This window comes from Leptonychotes weddellii, chromosome 1, assembly GCF_054177405.1.
Source record: "Leptonychotes weddellii isolate Sample4059 chromosome 1, ASM5417740v2, whole genome shotgun sequence".
NCBI lineage: Eukaryota > Metazoa > Chordata > Mammalia > Carnivora > Phocidae > Leptonychotes > Leptonychotes weddellii.
This window is the reverse complement of record NC_138369.1, coordinates 49,891,174-49,915,238: the sequence shown is the minus strand read 5'-3', so window position 1 is coordinate 49,915,238 and position 24,065 is coordinate 49,891,174. Positions and strand designations below refer to the sequence as shown.

General features: G+C 42.5%; 1 protein-coding gene across 6 annotated transcripts in view; it reads left to right on the top strand.

The window, feature by feature from the left end:
- The first annotated feature begins 11,417 nt into the window (after positions 1 to 11,417).
- Positions 11,418 to 24,065, top strand: part of KBTBD12 (kelch repeat and BTB domain containing 12) — a 73,497-nt gene continuing 60,849 nt past the window's right edge. For 3 of the 6 annotated variants that reach the window (XR_014146046.1, XM_081823098.1, XM_081823104.1), the window contains exons 1-2: positions 11,420 to 11,699; positions 19,407 to 20,588. Coding sequence is in view for 5 of the 6 variants with exons in the window: in XM_081823098.1 (XP_081679224.1) it covers positions 19,519 to 20,588 (1,070 nt within the window). In the remaining variant the exon portion in view is untranslated. Of the gene's footprint in view, positions 11,700 to 13,824; positions 13,883 to 19,406; positions 20,589 to 24,065 lie in introns of all 6 variants that reach the window. The other 3 variants (XM_081823089.1, XM_081823092.1, XM_081823085.1) reach the window with 3 other exon arrangements.

Genomic DNA, 24,065 nt, shown 5'->3' with positions numbered 1-24,065 from the left:
GGCATTTGCCCCTGCTGGTGGTAAAGCATATTCTAAAGATGTAACCATTAGAACAGATTGGTAATGCTGCAAATGCAGGTGGAGATTTGAAATGCAGAGAGCTAACAGAATGCTGAGAAAGTGATCCAGTTACATAGGGAAGTTTAGCTTATGACTAAGGTGGCATTACAAATTAGTAAGAAAGAGACGCGTTCTGAATAAACTGTGGTGGAGAAACTACTGCATCATTGAGGGCAAAGAGGGGCACTCTCCTTTCACACGACTGATCCCAGAGGCATTAAAATTTAAGTGTAAAAGCCAAAGACAAAAGATGACTAGAAAACACAACAGGAGGATGTTTGTACAATCTTTAGGTGTGCATGTCGGGGGACGTATCTTCTAAGTATGTGAATCCCAGAGGCCCAAAAGAGAAAAGATGGATAAATTCGATCACATAACAAATTTAAATTTCTATAGTGAAACGTACCATAAACAAAGTTCAAATACAAATCTCACGCACGAGAAAAATAGAGTATTTACTATCAGTACTACAAACTCTGTCTGCAAAGATATAACCAACACCTTAACTGTGGTATCTTTATTTCCTTCTATAATGTTTTGCATTTTCTTGATTTTTGTTATTGAATATAATACTTTCATAAATGAACAAAAAACTTTTTTTTTTATTTTTTAAGATTTTATTTATTTATGTGTCAGAGAGAGAGCGTGCACAAGCAGGGGGAGCTGCAGGCAGAGGGAGAAGCAGGGTCCCCCTGAGCAAGGAGCCTGATGTGGGACTCGATCCCAGGACCTGGGATCATGACCTGAGCCGAAGACAGACGCTTAACCGACTGAGCCACCCAGGCGTCCCCAAGAAACCCTTTTTAAAAACTAAAACCAAAAAATGTTGGGAGGAAATAAAATTATTCATAAAAACTTTTGAAATAGGGGATGAAGAGTAGAATTTTCTTTTTTTTTTTTTTTAATTTTATTTATTTATTTACTTGAGGGAGAGAGAGAGAGAGAGAAACAGCATGAGAGGGGATAGGGTCAGAGGGAGAAGCAGGCTCTCCGCCGAGCTGGGAGCCCGATGCGGGACTCGATCCCAGGACCCTGGGATCATGACCTGAGCTGAAGGCAGTCGCTTAACCAACTGAGCCACCCAGGCGCCCCTGAGAGTAGAATTTTCTAAGCTTAAAGGTTTTAAAGGAAGGAAAGAAAGTCCTTTCCTTTGTGGGGCCAGACTTACACATCCAATGGCATCCTTGAAATCTCCACTTGGGCATCTTGTAGACAAACTTCATCCCAGCACAGTGCATCTTCTTGGCTCCCACACCCAGAGAGGGTGGGGGAGATCTAAACCCCAACTACCAAAACAAAATGAAGTCAACGTATAACTTTTTAAATGAGTCCATCAAGACATAACGGGGTCTGCTGTTTTTTGCTAAAAGCTCTTTAGTACTGTCATCACTTGGAAGGAAAGAGGACAAGAGGCAGCCATGTCCGTTCCTCCTTGAGGACCTGGCCCAGAAGTCGTGCATCCTCTGATCTCTCACATGCCATTGGCCAGAACGAAGTCACGTGACTGTGCCTAGCTTCAAGGGAGACTGGGAGATGCTGTCTTCACTCTGGGAAGTCATGTGCCTAAATGACATTATTCTGAGAGGAGGAGAGGCTGGGTATGGAAGGATCAATGGTCTCTGGCGTCAATAGAGCATAGCCTGCAGTGCACAATCTCATCTGTGTAAAATACACTGCCCACACTCACACACGCACGCACCTTGATGGATGGGAAGAAACAAAAATATTGGGAGTTTGGGGACTTTTACTCACTTCCTTGAATTTTTTGGTAATGATCAAATATTTATAATGGGCATATTTTTCAGTAGCTTTTTTTCCCCAAAATGAACAATAGAAATTAAATCTAAGGTCAGAGACTTGCTCGTGAAAGACATATAAGCCATCAGAGGCTCTGGGTCTGGGCTGGCTCTTCAAAGCTGTTCCCGAGTGAGGGCCTTTGTACACCCTCAACAACCAGTCATGGGATGCAGACTGCCCTCAGAGAGGGGGGAACCTTGACCCAGACACCTCCTCTGGGTCTAGAGCAATTCCAGGAGGGGACTGAACTATGGGTCCTCAGCAGCTAACACTCAGTTGGTGGAATCAGTCAGTGGGAGGTATCTCTGTGCTGGAGAGGGGAATCTCAGTGGTGGACAAGGGCATACACTATACCAGGGACAGATACGAAGCATGGCCTAGAACCAGAAGAAAGAAAGAAAGGAAAGTCAGAAATATTATTTTACACATACTACGTGCCATGTGTTTGTCACTGCGCATGTTACCTTCTTCAATTCAATAGTCTTGCAAGCTGAGTGCTTAATTCACAATTTTTATATGTATGGAAACTGAAGTTCAAGGATATTAGGAAAACTTGTCCAAGAAGAGACAATAGAGAAATAACAGAATGAGGATTCAAACCCAGACGGGATATTTTATTGCAAAACCACTTTCTACCCCAGCATTAAGTCATGAAGATTGAGACCTTGTTTGGTTTGATTCAGATGAAAATTGCTAGCGGCATCACAAAAGACTTTTAAAACTATGTTGGCAATGAGAACAAAGAAGGAAAAGTTCTGGTATAAGGAAATGGTCGTGAAAACAAATTAATAAATAGAAGAGGGGCGCCTGGGTGGCTCAGTCGGTTAAGCATCTGACTCTTGTTTTCTGCTCAGGTCATGATCTTGGGGTCCTGGGATCAAGCCCCGCCTCTGGCTCCCTGCTCAGCGGGGAGCCTGCTTCTCCCTCTCCCTCTGCGCGACTCCCCCACTGCTCGTGTTATCTCTCTCTCTCAAATAAATAAATAAAATCTTTAAAAAAATAAATAAATGCAACATGTGCTCTTGCATTGGGGGAAATTGTATAAAGGGCAACATGAGGGCTTAGGCATAAAGTCAGTATGGATTGTAGGTATGGTAACAGTTTTGTTACTGATACTAAATTTTCTAATTTTGATAATCACACCATGGATATGTAAAATATATTCCTGTTCTTAAAATTATATGCATAAGTGCTTAGGGGTAGAGGGTCATGATATCTGGAGTTTATTCTCAAATATTCAGAAAACAATTATATGTAGAATAAAAAAAGTATCTATGTATTATATATATATCGAGAGACAAAGTAAATGCAGCAAAAAGTTAATAACTGGTGAACCTAGGTGAAAGATATATGAGAATTTATTGTAATATTCTTAAAACGGTTTTGTGTGTTTGAAATTCTTTCAAAATGAAAGAAGGAGAAAGATCCCCAAGACAGGAGAACCAATAGGATGAGAGAGTCTCCAGCCTTCCTAAAGGAACTCAGATCTGGTAAGTCTCCAGATGGGCAAGTGTTGCAATTGATAAAAAATAGATTATGATCATTATCGATTAACAAACTTGAAGTTGATCCTTGGGAAAATTCTGGAATGTATTTTCAAATGGATGGGCTAAGAATATTTTAGAAGATTGCAATCTCTAGCAGTCAGTATGAACTCCCCCACAAAAACAAATAAATATATGCAAATTAGGTCAAGCTAAGCTCATTTTCTTTTGTAAAGTAAATTAAAGAAATGATCATCTGCACAGGGTGTCCTGATTTTGGCAAAGCTATTGACTAAGTTGTTCATAACATCTTCATGGATCAGAAGACAATACAACCCTTGCAGGCATTTTTACAGCAACCTGTAACACCACCACTCACAATGAAGACTGAATCTGCTTGTGGGTAGGGATGGGGTCGTGGATTAGTTTCTAGGGCTGCTGTAGGAAAGCATCACACGCTGGTACCACCGCAGCATGAAATTTATCTTCTCGAAGTGCTGGAGGCTAGAAGTCTGAAATTAAGGGGATGGCAGGGGCAGCAGGTTCCTTCTGAGGACTGGGAAGGATCTATTCCAGCCCTCTTTCCTTGTCTTGTAGATGACCAACTTCACTTGCATGGGCGACCACACATACATGTCTGTCTCCAAGTCTTGCCCCTGCCTTTTTTTTTTTAGATTTTTATTTATTTATTTATTTGCCAGAGAGAGCAAGTAGAAGCAGGGGGAGCAGCAGAGGGAGAGGGAGAAGCAGGCTTCCCGCCGTGCAGGGAGCCCGATGTGAGACTCAATCCCAGGACCCTGGGATCATGATCTGAGCCAAAGGCAGACGCTTAACCGACTGAGCCACCCAGGAGCCCCCATGTCTCCCTTTTTGATAAGGATACCAGTCATATTGGATTAAGACCCACACTAATGACCTCATTTTAACTTAATTACCTCTGTACAGACTCTATCTCAAATAAGGTCAGATTCTGAGTTGCCAGGGAGTTAGGACTCCCATATATGAACTGGGGGGACACAATTCAACCCATAACAGTAAGAGGTGGTGGGGGGTATCTAGCAAAGTGTCACAAAGCCTTGCTCTGTTAAACTCTAGCAAGAAAAGACCACAGGAGGTCCTCTCCTCACACTTGGGGACTATCTAAAGATGCAAAGGGAAAATAACCAGTAGGATGATGAAGCAGCTGGTATAACAGATACGGAATGAGGGGGTGGGGTTCTGTGGCCACATCCCTCACCGGCCAGTGGCACCGCCCTGTCATTCCTCACACACACTCTCAGGTGGCGTGCGGATTACATGCGAACTGGGCAGGAGGCATTATGCAAACGGCAAGGCTCACACGACCCACTAATCACTGGCACCGTCACCTGCTGGAGACGGAGTGAGAGCCCCCGCAGGAGCGCCAGGCGGAAGACAGCATCGACATGCGTGAGTGACAGCACTCTGTCATTTCCTTTAGAGCTGTCTTTAGTAGGTCTGGGAGATGGGGAGGTGCTTGTGCCACTTTGGTTTCTGGTTCCTTCCCACCTGCCCGCCTTGATCCCATAACCTTCCACCTCTCTGACACTTGGGATCTCCACCTTTCCAAGGATGTCTCTCGGTTCTTGCCTTTACAGAGACTTAAAGCTTCTATCTGAACATATTCTTAACCTACGCTGAGGTCCTCTTCCACACCTGTTTCTCAGGTGTGCCCCACAGGGTCTTAGTGTGCCTCATATGAGACCCATAGTCACATCATTGATCCAGAATCAAGAATGTTTAGGAAATGCTTTGCATCTTTTTTTTTTAAGATTTTATTTATTTATTCATGAGAGACACACACACACACACAGAGAAAGAGAGAGAGAGGCAGAGGGAGAAGCAAGCTCCCAAGGAGCAGGGAGCCCAATGCGGGACTCGATCCCAGGACCCTGGGATCATGACCTGAGCCGAAGGCAGACGCTTAACCATCTGAGCCACCCAGGCGCCCAAAATGCTTTGCATCTTTACTGCAGGATTCATCAGAACCTTTCATTCTGCATTCTGATTCTCCAATAAGGGATATGGAACACAGCATTTCTCAAATTGTTCTAACTCAGAACTCCATTTTCCAATCTGGAGGAACTACTGTCCTTCGTTCGTAAGTGCTGGTTTGCACTCAGTGTCTCTGCTTCCAGTTGGTCCATGACACACAGCTACCCACCAAAATCCTTTTCCCCTTTTTTTTGGACATGGAACTAGACTCCACTTCCCACCCTTCCTCAAAGTTATGCACCCTCATCCTCTCCAATGGGACGTGAGCAGTAAGATTTACCCCTTCTGGGCCTGACCCACAAACTGGCTATGTACCCTTTTCAGCATCCCTTTCCTTCTGGCTGGCCAGGAGATGAAGACCCGGGGGGCCCTCGGCAGGGCCACTGTCAGCTGGAGTCCCTGAACCACTAGATGAAGGACAGCTACCTTGATGGTCTGAATACCTGCCTTAGGCTTTGCATCAGCAAAAGATCATTTCTATTATGTTAAGCCATGAACCACTGAGGCCTCTTATTATGGTGCCTAACTCACATTGCCCCACTTGCTTCTTCATTCCCTGTAATTCTGCATGAAGGAAAAAGAAACTTCATTTTTCGTTAGGGAGCTATCCAGTCAAATTCGTTGTTAGAGCAGCAAAACCTATATACCTGAACTTACACAGGGTATAAATAGTGGTCACCGCATAATAATGCAACAGACGATAATAATTAGTTATACCTGTGTTGAGAAACTACTTGCTTAAAAAGCAAGATTTAATGATTCATATACTCGGGATTTGAGGATTTCATTGCTGGGGAACATGAAATAATCTTGGGGTATGGAGAGAAATTTGGCTTCCAGAAAGTTCATGATCTTTGAAAACCCCTCAGCTCTATTAGATTTAGGGTGCAGCCTTGAACACCTGCAGGCTGAAGGCTGGACTATCTGAGCTCGGTTTATTATCACTGAAGGGGGAAAGCAGGGCTGAGTAGCTAGAGAACTCCCTTCCCCATGCTTCCCTGTGACAGATTCTGAAAGCGGAAGAGCCTCTGGAAGAAATATGGTCCACATCTCTGCCTCAAGATGGGATATGATCAATATTACCAGGAAGAAATGGCTTTCGGTCCCATTTTCAAGATCTTTGGGGAAAGGAGTTTCCAGTGAATATCACATGCCTCATCAGGGAAAATGACGTTGAGTTACTTTACAGTTTATCAAAGCCCTTTTACACATCCGTTTGCTCTCCTCACCCATCCTCCTAATAACTTGGCTGTGAGGTAGATGCATTTTCACTTTGCCTTTATCCTCCAGGAGTCTGAGTTACAGGAGGCTGTGAGGCCTTCAGGAGCGGTGCCAGGTTAGGATAACGGGTGTCCCATTCCCCAGTCCCATTTTCCTGTCACTTACCAGCCTTGCCTCTCGGTCATCCAAATCAGTGAACGTTCCCTGACCATCTATTCTCCGGAGGGGCTGAGGCAGCCACGTGAATGCACCACAGAGGTGAAGAGGACAGAGCCCTTGGCCTCCGGGAGCTTTCGGGCTTGATGGGAAACTATGACAAGTGTGGACACATGCTACAGAACGAAGCTCTGTAGGGTGAACACCATGTGACAGCCACAGGCAACAATGCTCTGAGCCCTTCAGACCAAAACAGCCAATGAGGATATCAAAATGAAGGTGTTGCAACTGCTAGAATCCTTGCCCTTTCCACACGCACAGGTGCTGAGCCCGAAGCTGCAGGCACAAATACCCTACACACACACACACACACACACACACACACACACTTACCTCTGGCCCCGTCAGGTCGTGGTGGCCTCGTTCCTCACAGCCCACAAACCTCGGCGGGGGAGGGGGATGGCAACACGTATCCCAACTCTCCAACTATGAGAGCTGGAAAGTATAAAAACACTTTTTTCTTCAGGTTCCATTTCTCAGCCTCTCTCAAAGCCAGGGTGTGGAGAGGTGACCCGGCTTCTGTCAGTCAGAGGTACCCACAGTTCACCTGGAGGTGGAGGAGAGTCAGGTCACCTGGAGGTGAATCAAGGTCCTCTGACAAGCTCTGTGAAGGGAGAGTATGAGGCAGCTGTGGAAGTTTCTGACGTCCATGCCCTCATGGGGCAGAGCAGCAGGCGACAGGGGCATTTCTTCCGACTATTGCCCTGGGACACACTGCCCCCAGTGCTCTAACATCCAAGCCTGCTTCCGGGGCATCCCACACTAGCCAGACTGAATTCCACTACCCGCAACAAACGGTTCTGACCCACTTACTTGTTCACTCCCTAAGAATTATTGAGCACAGCCTTTGTGCCAGGCACTTTTCCAGGTGCTGAGGATCCAGCAGTGAACAAGAAAGACATACTCCCCACCCCTCAGGGGGCTAACATTCAGGATGAGAAGAGAACCAGCTACAAACAAAAGACAGAAATTAACGGTGTGATAACTTTGGTTCTTGTTTCTTACCTCTCCCTTTCAAGTTGCTCCTTGTTGCTTGCTGAAACTCAAGTTGAAAGAAGAATCTCTAGGTTCCCTGAATCCTGTCCCCCATAGGGTGACAAACCACTTCTGCTGATGGTCAGTGCTTCTGCACCAGACTCTGTGGGTGTCAAGCCCTCCATTTCCACAGTCCACAAACTACAGTGTGGGTGAAATACGACTTTATTAGTGTCAACACGTTCTAGTTGAAGGTCTCATGCCACCAGGATGGCCAAACCTTCCCTTTCCCCAGAGTCACATCTAAGTTCGGGGGGGAGGGGGCAGGGGTGTCTAACCAACACTGGAGTCAGGCCAAGGGGCGTGCCTTCGCTTGCTCAATGTCTGTCATCTGTCTGCACTGACCCACAAGAAGTCCATTGCCCCTAGGTCCTTGGTCTTGCCAGAAGCGCCACGTACCTGTCTGCACGGGCCTCTCTGGTTCAGTGGCTCCCTCTACCACTGGGGCTCCAGGAGGATAGGCAAGCCTCTGGAATGGTTACCTGAAGCCCTCGCTGGCCAAGATGCTATGGAGTTATTTTCTCTCTTTGGGTTCTGGCTGCCAAACCACCCCACACTTAGTCTGGCTGAACAGGGCATGGGTCTTCTTTTTATTACTTCTCCTCTAGAGACTTCCCTGTTTCTCAGTTGGGGAAAGGGGTACTACGGGAAGAAGATCCATTACTGTAATTTAGGTTTCCTCCCAAATGTATTACAAATGCCAATAATTCATTTCTTTCTTGAAAGAGCCAAGGCTTCTGGAATCAGAAGAGAGCATTTCCATTCCCCACCTGCCAGGTTTTCTGAGGTCCTGATTCCAACCCCCCCCACCCCTGAGGCAATGACCCTAGAGCACTTTCAACTTTGAAATGGCATAGAGAAGCAAAGCATCATAAGGAAAATATATGATGAAGGAAAGAGGGTGGGAAGAAACAGATAATATTTCAAAAATATCACTCCATAGACAAGAAGATATAGCAGAAGAACTACAGCAGGAGAGTAAGAATGAAGACCACGAAAAGAAAGCTGCTACCACTGGTGTGTATCCATTTGTCATTCTGTGGCAGGCTGTTTTTTTTTTTGCGGGGGGGGGTAAATTAAGTTTAAAATAATCAGGTTGCTTGTTCATTTTTTCATTTAGAAGCCTGGTTTTCCCTAATCAAGGAACTGCTCAAGCCAAGTGATAGATAATAGTTCAAGATAGGAACCAGTGTCAGGAATAGTAGTTCAGATGTGTGTCCTTTTCCTTTAAAATGTGGCAATGTCATGGGGCAGAAGTGGATATGTGGGGAGAAAAGTGATTTCTCTATTAAGGAAAAGCTGCTCAGAGGCAAATCACAATCGAAGGGAGCCAGGCACAGGGTAGATTAGCTTCAAGGCGCCAGAAGGAGGAATAAATTAAACCAAAATGGCAAAATATACCCAAAGGAATACAGGAGAAGCAACTCAGCATTGTAAGAAAGTGAAGGCTAAAAATGAAGCAGTAAGTCAATTCTGAGTAAAGTACATATTCATATATAATCTATTCAAAAAGCATGTTCCCTAAAACAAGTTTTGGGTACATCAGTATATTTGATAATATTAATCCGTCATTAATCATCTGGCAAATCATCTGAGAATCAGCTAAAGTCCCTGAGAGCTTCCAACTTAGCCTCTCTACCCACAGGAAGCCCTAGCTCTTGACACCATATTTCACTTCCTCTAGAAACAAATGAACAAGGGGAAATAAAGTAGCCACACGGGAAATCAAATAGTCTTCAGAGCAAACGGAGAAAGATTCATTAGCTTAGCACAATCATCTGGTAAACAAAACCAGAAGCAGGAATAGAATCAGGTGTAAAAGGACCTAAATGGGGCTCACAGATCACGAAATGTTTGTGGGAAAGGGAGACAGGAGTTTCATCAAACAACTCTAATATGTACATGTAAATATAAATGCATGCAAGGATTGACATGAGCTTCTAAAATGCTTTAAGGAATTTTATTTACCAACATGAAATGTGTTTTGTTTTAAATATGGTATGTATGTAGACACATACACGCATGTGCATGCGCACACACACACAATGGAATATTATTCAACTTTTAAAAGGAATGATAAATGGATAAATCTTGAGGACATTATGCTAACTAAAATAAGCCAGGCATATATGGACAAATACTGTATGATTCTACTTGTATGAGGCACCTGAAATAGGCAAATTCATAGAGACAGAAAGTGGAATAGAGGTCTCCAGGTGCTGGGAGGAGAGGGGAAGCAGGGGAGCAAGGGTGGTAATTGGGAGTTAATGGGTACAGAGTTGCTGTTTGGGAAACTTTTTCTTTCTGATGACGAAATTCTGGAAATGGTTAGTGGGGATGGCTGCACAACATTGTGAATGTATTCAATGCCACTGAATTATACACTTAAAAATGGTTAAAATTTTGGGGCACCTGGGTGGCTCAGTCGGTTAAGCATCTGCCAGGGTCCTGGGATCAAGCCCTGCATCCGGCGCCCTGTTCAGCAGCGAGTCTGCTTCTCCCTCTCCCTCTGTCCCTGCTTGTGTTCCCTCTCTCGCTGTGTCTCTGTCAAATAAATAAATAAAATCTTTTAAAAAATGGTTAAAATTTTATGTATATGGTGAATGGTAAAGGTTATGTATATTTAACCACAATTTAAATAAAGGAAAGAGGGAAGCAGAAAAATCAGTACCAAGTGCAATCTAGGAAAGACTCAGCTCTGTTTCCAAAGGCTTTGAAGATGGAGGAAAGGGCCATGAGCTGCAGAGAGAATTAGTACAGTTAATAGAAGCTGGGAAGGCAAGGAAACAGATTCTCCCCTAGGGCCTCCCCCCCCCCCAAAAAAAAGTGCAGCCCTGCGGACACTTTGCTTTTACCCCAGGGAGACCAGTTTTGGACGTCTGCACTCCAGAATATAAGAAATAAATTTGCGTAAGATAACAATTTTTTGTTAACACAAATTTGTTTTATTTTAAACTGGCTGACCTAATACTACTGCCTTATCCACCCAGTAGATATTCTGTTACACTTCCCTCCAGGAAACATTCCTCTTCCCTGCACCACCCCAAACCTGGGCATTACTCATCAGTCTTTCCTCAGGCTTACAGGGGACCTCCAACTTGAGGCCGAAGGTCATGGGGCTGCTGGTTTTTCCACGTAGACTTGCCAGACGTAGCAAATAAAAGTACAGAACCCCAAAGAGGCAACAACAAGCACCCACATTCCGTTAAATGTGAATTGACCATGCAGTATTTGGGACATATACTTAAAAACTGTTGGTTATCAGAAATTTAACTGAGCATTTCATCTGGCAACCCTATTCCCTGGCCACATTCAGTGAGCCCACACATATTGGGTTTTGGTCGTTTGCATTTTTTAAAAAGATTAAGCGGATAGATGTGTCACTTACAGAAATCTGATTTCCAGATTCTCTTTAAAACTATGCCCTCGCCCACTCCGGGCGGATCTTCCGCCGCCCTGGCACGCGGGCCCGCGCGGGAAGACTAGCGCAGGCGCAGAGCGGCCCACGGGCCCGCAGATTGCGGATTGCCTTCGCAGAGCCGCTTGGACGACTAGCGCAGGCGCAGAGCCGCCCGATCCCGGGCTCCCGCGGTGCCGAGGGCAAGCAGCTGTCACTTCAGAGGAGCTGCCAGCGCCCCCCGCCCCCTCCGCAGGGCGCGGGCCCTCGGTCCCCTGCGCTCCCAGCGCGGTCTATTTATATCACCAGGCCCGCACAGGCCCATATTGGGCAGTGCCCGCTGGTCAAGCCCGCTAGCTGCCCCGCCCCGGCCAGCCTGGCCCGGTCCGCGCAGCCACAGGGCCAGGTCGCGGCGCCATCCCTGCGGCCTCTGCGGAGCCAGTGGGGCCGTGCCTCAAGCCGGGGGTCAGCAGCTTGTAAGTAACGGTGACAGAGGAAACGCGGGCCCCTGTCGAGGGCCTTGTCTTAGCTCTAGGGCCAGGCCAATGGAGAAAGGTCGAGGGCCGGAGTTGGGGGCAGCCTCCCGGCCCTTGGCACTTGTGGGACCCACTACGCTTCCCTCCCGTCGTCATGGGGCCGGCTCCTGCCTTCACAGCTCAGCCCAGCCAGTCGCTTCCTTCTCGAGACCAGCTTTGCTCAGCCAGGAGTCTCTTCCCTCTTTAATGTGGCAGTAGTCACCGTCCTAGCATTATCTACGTTAATGTTTGCCTCCCTCACTAGACTATAAACTCCATAAAGGGAGGGACCCTTCTGTCTTTCCCTTCCTGGCTGTCTGCCTAGGGCCTTGAATAGTGCCTGGCACTTTAAAAAGCTTCAATTAGCATCGAAAGTACCCCCAAGCAACTCTCTTAACTTTAAAGCCAGGAATATAATTACCCTGCATTTCCCCCCCACGTGATTCTTAAGAGGAACTAATGAGCTACTGCACAATGCATATTAAAGCACTTTGAAAAGTATAAAGTGCCCTGAGAATGCAAAACAGTGTGAACTCCTCAAAGGAAAGCAAAAAGGAAACTTGTCTTTTTTAGCTTTATCACTTACAGGCCTGGCCGTTATTAAACACCTAGGGTATGGGATGGATTGTTGCTATTAAGTGAACCAGGTGTTTTTCCATACTAGTGGGAGACTCAAAGTGCATTTAAGGTAGCCATTTCCTACCAGTGTCTGTGCAAGGTTGTGATACTGAAGCAAAATAAAGTGTGGGGATGGAATGGGGAAAAACAGAGGTCACAAATAAGTGGCTGGAAGGTAACTAAAAAGGCGGGGGGAGAAAAGCAACAGTGTGAGAATTATAAATGAGGACTGACACTCAGGATAATGGGGGCTGGGGAAAGGAGATAAGATGTGCCGTCTGAGAGGTGGCAACTGTCTACTCAGGTCAAACACACTGTTGTCACCATGGGAATGAAGGCTCCAATGTTGCCAAGCCTTCCATTTTTTTCAGTAGATGTTACAATGTTACAGTTGCATGTTAACAACTATTTTGCAAAAAAAAAAAAAAAAAAGTGTGAGTAGCCAATTTGTGATCTCTGGCTTCAGTTCTCTAAAAATTAGGGCCAAATCCCTGAGAGCATATGGTAACTGGGAATTAATTTTGAAAGTAGAAGTGAAGTGAGAAGTGGGTGTCACAATGCATCAAGGAAATCAAGTTAAGGATTCTGGGTGATTTGCTTGACTTGAAAAAACATGAGCAACTTAAAGAATCAAGCACAACTTTTAAATGTAGAAAAGAGGGGCGCCTGGGTGGCTCAGTTGGTTAAGCGACTGCCTTCGGCTCAGGTCATGATCCTGGAGTCCCTGGATCGAGTTCCGCATCGGGCTCCCTGCTTGGCAGGGAGTCTGCTTCACCCTCTGACCCTATCCCCTCTCATGTGTTCTTTCTCTCTCATTCTCTCTCTCTCAAATAAATAAAATCTTTAAAAAATAAAAAATAAAAAAAAATAAATGTAGAAAAGAATCTTCAAGATAATGGTTTAACATGCATGAAACAAGAAGAAAAAAAAGGTTATCATGAAATTGTAATTTAGGATGAAGCAAAACATTTAGTTGCACAGACCTTATTGAGCAGCCCTAATGTAGCAGGCACCATCACAGACAGATGTGAAGAGTTTGGAAGTGACTAAAACATGAGCCCCCTACCCTCAATGTGCTCATTATTGAAAGGGGAGGCAGGCAGATCCAACAGTCACTATGTTCAAGGTACAGGCAAGGAAGGGCAGAGAAGGTTTCACAGGGGAAGTGATGTCTAAAATGAATTTGGAAGAGCCACTTGTATTTCTTCAGGTGGAAGGGGGAGAAGGATATTCCAGACAGAACACTGTGTGTAAAGGTAACATATGCATTAGAATTGTTAGTGGTTCAGTACTACTAAAAGACTGATGTATAAGGAAGGAAAGCCAGGAGATGAGGTAGGAAAGGTGGGGAGATGCCAGATTGTGAAGGGCCTGGTGATGTTTGAATGAGGGGTGGTGCTGGTGACAATAGGCTCAGGATACATTTTTTTATCTTTATTATTGAAGTATATGTGACATAATGTATCAGTTTCAGGTGTACAACATAGTAATTGGACAATTTCAAACATTGTGCAGTGCTCACCACGGTAAGTGCAGTTCTCCAATTGTATCCCCTCCTTCCACACTTCCTCAAGGCAACCCTATCCTGAATTTGATGTTTTTTATAATTACCCTTCATTTCTTTATATTCCACCAGAGTTGTATGTGTCCTTAAAGAATATATAATTTTTTAAACTTTTTAAAAGATTTTATTTCTTTATTTGGCAGAGAGAGAGAGCACATTTATTTATTTTGTCAGAATATATTGTCTATATTTACTCTATTAGAACATAATTATTTTGCATATTTTAAACATGAGCTCAATGGTTTGTAGCATCTATTCGTCTGCAGTCTTTTGCACAGATTATGATGTTCGTGAAATTCATGTTGATACATGTAGCTCTAGTTCATTTTTTGTTTATGCTGTGCAGTATTCTCTTGAGTGAATATCCTCCAGTTTATCTGTTCTTATGTTAATCAATATTTAGGTTATTTCCACATTTTTGCTATTTCAAACAGTGCTACTATGAATTTAAACTAGTTTTGACTTCAGCAAAACATGGAAGCAAGCTCATGTATCATTCATTATGTAGGAAAAGTAGCAACTTTAAAGATAATGTAAAGATTATAATATTAAACATTATAAAAGCAAATCCTTGGCAGCTTAAATTAACATTTTTATGCCACATTAAAATTTGTAGCAGTCCATCTCTCAAAACTAAATATACTGGACATGGGTATAACTGCATTTTGGATTTGCAGAGTAATTAGGCTTTATTCTTGTGATTTGTATTTATCTTTGCTACTCATTTTTTCTCTATTATTATGGGTACTATTAATATGAATGCACCAGTTCAGTCTTCTATAAATTGGAGCAGAGAATAACTTCCCATTGATATCATGAGAACATTTATACAATTTTGTTTTGCTGATGAGAGGAGAATGCCCTCTCTGCCCTCATTATAAGAAAAAGTTGCTGTCAGCTCTCTTTTATTTATGAGCTGTGTCTGTACCCACAAGCAGTTTGTATATGGACCCAAACATTGTTATTATTAGAAAATTATTTATACAGGTATATCCTGCTTCAGCTGTACCAAGCAGATTTTACCAGGCAAATGATGTATTGTACACGAATGGCCTTATTTAATTCTCCCAACTATTCTTAAATAATTCTCAAAGCTAATCTCAAGTGAGGAAACTGAACGAAGCTAAGAAATTTGCTCATATTACTAGATAGTAGAGCAAGGATTCAAACCCAGGCCTTGGTAACCCAGCCGAAGCCCATGTTTCTAGCCTCTAAGCTGCACTCTGCTACACTGTAAAATAACAATAATTTCCATTTATGGAGCACTTGGATGCCAAGAACTGACCTAACTACTTTTATATACATCCTCCCCATTTTACAGATGAACAAACCAAGGTTTAGAAAGGTTAAGTCATTTTAGGAGTATAGCAAGTAAATGGCTAAACTGAGATTCAAACCCACGACTCTCTCAAAGCCCCCATCTGCAATGCTGGTATCTTCTCTGCACCTTATAGGTACAGGAGACATTGCTGAGAGTGTCTTTGAAGTGTGGTGGTGCATTTAACTGCCTGGATATTTTTCAGGATTTCCATCGGTATATTTATTTGGTCCATAAATCCATAGAAATTTCGAGTAGCTTTCAGGAGGTGTATAAAAGGCAAGTAGAAGAAGGGGATACTTAATAAATATATACGCCCATCTAAAAAATTTATAAATGCTTCTTCAGAATGTTGGGAACGATTATTTCTGTTTTAAAAGTGTTTGTTGTGGGTGGGAGGATGGGTTAGCCTGGTGGTGGGTATTGAGGAGGGCACATTCTGCATGGAGCACTGGGTGTTATGCACAAACAATGAATCATGGAGCACTACATCTAAAACTAATGATGTAATGTAGGAGATTAACATAAGAATTAAAAAAAAGTGTTTTTTGTTGTTACAGCCAATATTTGGGGCAGACTGGCTGTATCCAAATAAAGTATTTATTGAAGAAATTGATTTATATTTGGGAATCTTGGGGACAACCAGATGATCTTTTTGAATCTTTTTGAATCAAAACTCTTCAACTGGGCTTAAGCAGAGAAGTGGAGGTTAGGCACCCAGATGGGATATTGTCCTACTCAGGATCTAGAAAGTGGATTGATTTATAACAGTATAGCAAGAGTTGTTGACCTGCGGCCTGTTTTTGTATAGCCCATAAGCTAAGAATGGATTTTATCATTCTAAATAGCTTTTAAAAATCAAAAGAATACTGTTTCATGACACATGAAAATATATGAAATTCAAGTTTCAATAGCCCTAAAACAGTTCATTGGCACACAGCCATGCTCATTTGTTTATGTATTGTTTATGCCTGCTTTTGCATTACAACAGCAGAGTTGAGTTGTTAGGACAGAGACCCTAGAGCCTACAGAGCCTGAAATATTTACTCTCTGGCCCTCCTTTGCCCACACTTGCATGAGAGTGAATGGTTAAGAGTACAGACTTTGGAGTCAGATAGAACTGCGTTCAAAACTCAGTTCCTGCACCTGTAAAATGTTGTGTCCATTTAATGAGAAGAGGTAAACTTAGAAGAGTGACTTAGTGTATATTGCCTTCTATCAAGAAGAAATGAAGGGGTGCCTGGGTGGCTCAGCTGGTTAAGCATCTGACTCTTGGTTGCGGCTCAGGTCATGATCTCGGGGTTGTGAGAGTGAGATCGAGCCCCGTATTAGCTCTGCGCTCAGTGCAGAGTCTGCCTGAGATTCTTTCCCCCTCCTCTTCCCTCCCTCACTGCTCTTCCCTGTCTCTCTCTCTCACTTGCTCTCAAATAAATAAAATCTTTTAAAAAAATGAGGATAACTAGAAGCTTCTATGGTTCTTTTACTTGACAGTATACTAATAGAAAACATAAGAATATAACAGAAGTGGAATTTTACAAAATATATGATTGCAATTACCTTAGGCAACCTTTTCTCAACCTTTTTGCATATGTCACTTATACCAGTAAGGACTCTTGAGTGTCAGTTACAGCAATCTCAATTCAAACTAGCTTAAACAATAAAGGAAATAGTTTGTCACTGAAGCCTGAAAAATACAGATATAAAGCATGTTTCAAACCCATTACTCTGGATTCTCTGCCTTCTTCCCTGTATTAGCTGTGTCCTCATGCTGACTTATGGGGACATGGCTGTAGCAGTTCCAGACCTCTCATCTGCAGAACACATGGATGCCACCAGCCATTGAGCCAGAAACCTGAGCTTCACTCTGATTAAGCCCATCTCCGGTCTCACACCCATCCCTGAACCAGTCACAGTGGTCCTACCCCATCCACTCTAACAGAAGGCAGGTTGGATTCTGGGGGAAACCCAACATTGTCCACAGTGTTTATAAGGCACTACCATATTTATAAAGAAAAGGAACACATACTTCTCTTTCAAACTAATGCTGCTTGTGTTTTTATTAAGATAGCCTTATGCCACAAAGTTCAACAAGGGTGGTTTGGTTCCTGCCTTAAAGATACAAATCCTGAGGCGCCTGGGTGGCTCAGTCGGTTAAGCGTCTGCCTTCGGCTCAGGTCATGACCCCAGGGTCCTGGGATCGAGCCCCGCATTGGGCTCCCTGCTCAGTGGGGAGCCTGCTTCTCTCTCTGCCCCTCCCCCCGCTGGTGCGGGCGTGCTCTCTCTCTCTCTCTCTCAAATAAATAAATCTTTAAAATATATATATATACACACACAAAATCCTAGGGTTACAGTCACAACATTTGAGCCCCCAGCATCTCATTTCTTCCTAGCAGCATCAAGGTCAAAACTCTGGGAACTTGAGGCACTTTCTGAATGGCCTGCCTCATATTTGATCTAGTGATCCTATCTGGAAACTGCTCTTGGCTTCCTAGCACCGGTATCGATATCCTCTAAGTGATTCTTAGGTATCAGTACAAATAGAATAGGAGAAACTCGTTCGTATTTATCTCCTTATAAGGAAACTTTTCTGGTTTTCAGCTCAAAGTAACAGCTGCCATCTTTAAAGTTGACTGATGTGTTAGTGTACGAAGAGGCCCACATAATATGATTTGGGCTACTCATAATGTGTTGTAGGAGAGTCAGAAATATAATGACCTCTTAATTACCCATAACTGGATTCTCTTTGTAAAAATCTAAAACAAATGAAAGTAAAAAACAAAGGTTCACTTTTAATCTGCAGGGCCTCACAAAGAAAGTTTTAAGCTTTTATTGAAATAAACCTGCGGCATTAGTGCTGGAAAATCTGGCAAGAAGGGTTTTTATTCCTATTTCAAGTATATAGATTCTTAGACCGGCTAGTTGTTATTACACACACTCTAGCACAGTGATTTTTAGGTCTTATAGTTGCCATCATATACTTAAACATTCCTATCGTGCTTAACACTTGTTTCCTGAAATGAACTTTAATTCAACACTGAAAAAAGTGCCATTTCTCATTGAGACACAGTGAGAATTGAGATGGAGAAATCTTGCTGAGATTTCTAATCTTGATAGGATTACAGAAATGTAGAACCTTTGCAGCTGACAAATTATGCTTTCATATGATTGAAATTATCACCTCTCTTCCTCTCTTAACTCCTAGGACTGACTTTTTTACCATGGTTCATTCTTACTGCGTGCAACTTCTAGCCAAGTAAGAACTAGACAGGGTGACAGGGCCTGGGGATGTGCTCCTCAACGTGAAGGTTGCTGACTCTAGGAATTCCTTCTTTAAATCCAAACAGCTAATTAGCTTCCTTGAAACACCCTGCTTCCATTCCTCTGGGCAAGGTGAAGACAGACAACTAGCTGAAAGAGACTTCTGATTAGACCAGGGCTTTTTAAGGGAAGAAGTGAGTCCATCTCCACTACTGTGAAGTAAGGAACAAAGAGAAGCTGAGCAAGGAGTGGGGATACAGAAACGGGATGGCTTTTGTGCACATTCTAAGTTGAGGATGATTTAGCTGTAAGTTTCAAGTCTTGTGAATTCTCAGATCAGCAGACATTTGGCTGTGCTTTCCAAAGCACTGTTTTGAATTATTTGCCCCATAGGAAAAGTCTGGGCAGAATTTTAATAGACTTTTTTTTTTTTCCTCAGCCATCCTGTGTGGTTCTGGGGCCATTATAACACTTGAGTGCAGTTTTTGTTTTTGGTTTTTTTTGGCAGGTGCACATGACATTTTCAGAGATGCACGTCCTCAGAGGGCAGGTTACCTAATGCCCCTGCCCCCTTGGCCTGCAGGCAGCTGTGTTTGGTAACTGCAAATGGAGTTGCAAAACGGGCCATCTTATCACTTCTCTCTCGGTTCACCTTGGGAGGGAGGACTTTCCAGCCCTCCTAGAAAAAAAAAATCTCTGCTGCTCATTAGGTTAATGTTGTTAGTAGTTGATAATTTACTGTTTATGCAATCACTGACATTATTTCTAGATACAAAAGTGGTTGTCTTAAACTACTGCGTTTGGAGTGAATAAAATTTATTTATAAATACTTTTTAGTCACTAATGCTGCATATTTAAATCACAGAGAATTGTTTTCTTACGGGAAACCGGATTCTTTTCTTTCCCTCAGGAGTGTTCCAGCACGTCTCTGTAGCTTTTTGAGTAATCAGACATGCAAATAGCCCCGCAAGAATCCAGCTACCTTTGAAGAAGACGTACTTAGAAACACTGAAAAGTGTATCATGGAGTGCAAGGCTGAGGGAAAAGAAAAATACCAACATAGTTTGAATTTACTGAATCAAGTTAAGAGCATGAAAGAATTAGCAGAAATGATCGATGTCATACTCATAGCAGAAGGGGAGAAATTTCCTTGCCACAGGCTAGTCCTGGCTGCATTTAGTCCTTATTTCAAAGCAATGTTCACCTGTGGACTACTCGAATGTACTCAAAGGGAAGTCATACTTTATGACATCACAGCAGAAAGCGTGTCCGTGATATTGAATTACATGTACAATGCGGCTTTAGAGATTGATAACGCCAATGTTCAGACTGTCGCTATGGCTGCCTATTTTATGCAGATGGAAGAAATCTTTAGTGTGTGTCAAAAATACATGATGGACCATATGGACGCCTCGAACTGTGTAGGTATCTATTATTTTGCAAAGCAGATTGGAGCTGAAGATTTATCTGATCAATCAAAGAAATACTTGTATCAGCACTTTGCTGAGGTGAGCTTACATGAAGAAATATTAGAAATCGAAGCACACCAATTTCTGACACTTATTAAATCAGATGACCTTAACATATCCAGGGAGGAGAGCATTCTGGACTTAGTCCTGAGATGGGTAAATCATAACCAAGAACTGCGCACAGAGCATCTTGTTGAGCTTTTGAAGCAAGTCAGATTGGAACTTATAAACCCTTCTTTTTTAAGACAAGCCCTGAAAAGGAACACGATGCTTCTGTGTGATGCAGATTGCATTGACATAATTCAGAATGCATTCAAAGCCATCAAGACACCCCAACAGCACTCTCTAAATCTTCGTTATGGCATGGAGACTACTAGTCTTTTGCTTTGCATTGGCAACAACTCTTCAGGAATCAGGTCAAGACATAGGAACTATGGGGACACCAGTTTTTGTTATGATCCTGCTTCACGGAAGACCTATTTTGTCTCGTCTCCCAAGTATGGAGAGGGCTTGGGAACCGTGTGTGCTGGTGTGGTCCTGGAAAACAACACCATAATTGTGGCCGGAGAAGCAAGTGCCTCTAAACTCTCTAGACAAAAGAACAAGAATGTTGAAATCTATAGGTTTGTATCTCGCAAATATTTGTAAATTGGTTTTAATTATCTTGCTCTGACATTAGCAATGGTAGAAGAAAGTACTCCTGAAAGAGTGATCATCTCTTCAAAGATGTGTAGTAAAATTACCCTGTAATTACATATTTCACATATATAGAAAATTCATAATGAAATCACCCACATTTTAAAATTATTTTTTTCCTTTTATTTGTTCAGAGCATACAGGTGGATTTCCATAAGTTAAATGTATATATGTTATGATTCCACTGTACAATTTCATGCTTAGCTTTCATTATTGATCCATATGAAAGGATGTAATGGTTTAGTTACAAGTTTTGAAGAGCTTAAGACAACTTTTAACAAGAAGAAAAGTTTATTAATATGGATTCCTTTGAATTTATGTTTTAGTTCATAATTCAGAATAGTAAATAATTTTTTTTCTCAACCAAAAATTACTAATTATCTCTCGGTTTTCGTTCTGTATCCTTAATTTATAGATCTTTCCTAAACCTCCAATAGCATGAAATGTTTGTGGCCTAAGAATGCTTCAAGGCTAGAATCATTGGAGAAAGGAGTGTCTGCTAAGAAGTACCATGTCCTCTAGGTCTCCTATGTGAGAACTAGTCATTCATTTACTGTTTCTGCAGCAAGTATTCAGTAAGCATTCAGGGCTTCAGTCTAACTGGGTAAATAAGAAATATGTATATAGAATAAGCACTAGGCAGTAAAGCTCTCCTTCAGTATCCTCCCCCTCTCAGTTCCCTCTACGAGGGTTTGTTCAGACTTTTCAGTGAGAAAGGAATTCTTCTTGCTGGCAAAGTTGGGACAAAGAAAGAAGTAAGAGGCCTACTATTTTCCTGTCATCTTTTAACATTCCATTATCTGCTTAAAGCACCTGTCCCCTTTTCACCTTCATCTCCCCTGGTAGTGATGGGGGAGGGACTGCAGAGCCCTGGGTGAATGACCTGGCCCTATGCCCTTGGGGCCGAGCATGGCCCTGGGCAGCAAGCACAGCCTTCTTCAGAATAATCAGGTATAGACTACAGAGCCAGGATGTCAGATCCCAAGGGCCCTTCTTTTCATCATAGATGCATAGCTATTTTTCTTCCTCATCAAGACAGTCCACAGTTCTGCCATTATTTTTATTTTTTTATTTTATTTAAATTCACTTAATTAACATATAGTATATGATTAGTTTCAGAGGTAGAGTTTAGTGATTCATCAGGTGCGTATAACATCCAGTGCTCATTACATCACATGCCCTTCTTAATGCCCATCACCCAATTACCCCATCCCCAACCCCCCTCCCCTCCAGCAACCCTCAGTTTGTTTCCTAGACTTAAGAGTCTCTTATGGTTTGTCTTCCTCTCTGATTATGTCCTATTTTATTTTTCTCTCCCTTCCCCTATGATCTTCTGTTTTGTTTCTTAAATTCCACTATGAGTGAAGTCGTATGATAATTGTCTTTCTCTGATTGACTTATTTCACTTAGCATAATACCCTCTAGTTCCATACACATTGTTGCAAATGGTAAGATTCCAATTTTTTGATGGCTCAGTTATATTCCATTGTGTGTGTGTGTATGTGTATGTGTATATATATATATATATCACATCTTCTTTATCCATTCATCTCTCAATGGACAATTGGGCTCTTTTCGTACTTTGACTATTGTAGACATTGCTGCTATAAACATTGGGGTACAGGTGCCCCTTCAAATCACTGTTTGTATCCTTTGGATAAATACCTAGTAGTGCAATTGCTGGGTCATAGGGTAGCTCTATTTTCAACTTTTTGAGGAACCTCCATACTGTTTTCCAGAGTGGCTGTACCAGCTTGCATTCCCACCAACAGTGTAAGAGGGTTCCCCTCTCTCTGCATCCTCACCAATATTTGTTGTTTCCTGACTTGTTAATTTTAGCCATTCTGACCTGTGTGAGGTGGTATCTCATTGTGATTTTGATTTGTATGTCCCTAATGCCGAGTGATGTTGAACATTTTTTCATGAGTCTGTTGGCCATTTGTATGTCTCCTTTGGAGAAATGTCTGTTCATGTCTTCTGCCCATTTCTTGACTGCCATTATTTTTAATAAACGTCCAGCCCTGTCCATGTGTCTTTCTTATGATCCTCAGGCATCCTTCCTCTTAACTTTTTTGAAAGCCTACTTCCCTTTCTGATGACATATGTCTAACTATATACTCTGTGTTTTCCTTCTTATCTGTCTTGAACTCAGCCACATTCCCATCACCAACCAGCTACTCCACAGTGGTCGGAGTTAGGGTAAAAGTATCCGTTACCCTGCTTACCTCCTCCAATAATGAAATTGTCAGCAAGGCAAATAATGAAATTATCAAAAGCATTGCTTTGGGCTTCAATGAGCCGGACTTCCAGTAGATACCCAGATAGTTAAAATCTTAGAGCATTCCTGAAGGTCACGTTAGGTGCCAGTTTTGTGATATGTGTGAGAAATGATCATTTTGTGTTACATTCCTACTCTATTATTTCTGTTCTTATCCCTTTTATCTTTGCCTGGATGCTCTTCAACTTGCCTCTGTATAGTTCATAGATTTCTATGCAGATATATTTCTTCTTGACGTAGGAAATAGACCTGTACCCTAGTAGGCCATTTCTTTTCAGAAAAGATACACCTTCCTGTGTCCTTTAACTTTCTCTCATACTTGGGTGCACACACAGCTGAGGATGTAAGTGTTGTCTTTACACTATCAACCTCTGTGAAGTTGAGCCACTTGGTCACTATTTCCTTTTTATGTCATATCCATTTTTCTTAATAATATGTTTTATAGTTTTATCTGGGCATTTTCCCTCCCCATTTTCAGTTCAAAGTGTTGAAAATCGGATTAGCAAGCTCGCCCAGCAAACACATACTTCCCAACCTTCATGGGATGTATTTCATTCTTGGCCTGTTTTCTTAAACCATGTCTCAGAAAGCCAAAAACCCATTTTTTTAGTTCTGTTGATATATTCATCCACTGGCTTTACTTCAGTATCCCCCACACTTGACACCTAATCCTCCTTCCTCTTCTAAAATCTAGTACAATTGAAAGTAGTGGTGAAAATACCAACTGTGATTCTAGGGACTGGTTTCCTACCCAGATTACACAGAAGACGATGACTGGATTTGTTGAGTTTCTGCATTCAGTTTGTGACAAGCCAGACAGGAAAGGAACATTGTCTTCCAACTTCCCTGTCAAGCCTGAAGCAAGGAGTTGTCTCTAGGGAAGAATTAAGAGTTGGCTCAGAACAACTGGGCAAAACTCATATAATCCGATTCACTGTCAAATGTTTGATACAAAGTAAGTAGGGTACTTTAAACTGTACTGTACTCTATACTTTAAAACTGTACTCTGTATAGAACATTCATCATTTGTTTCCAAACAGAACAACTTTTTTTTCTTATTTTCCATATTTTCCTGGTTTTGTTTTACTTTTGAATTCCAGAATATATTCTGGATTTTCTGGGACAG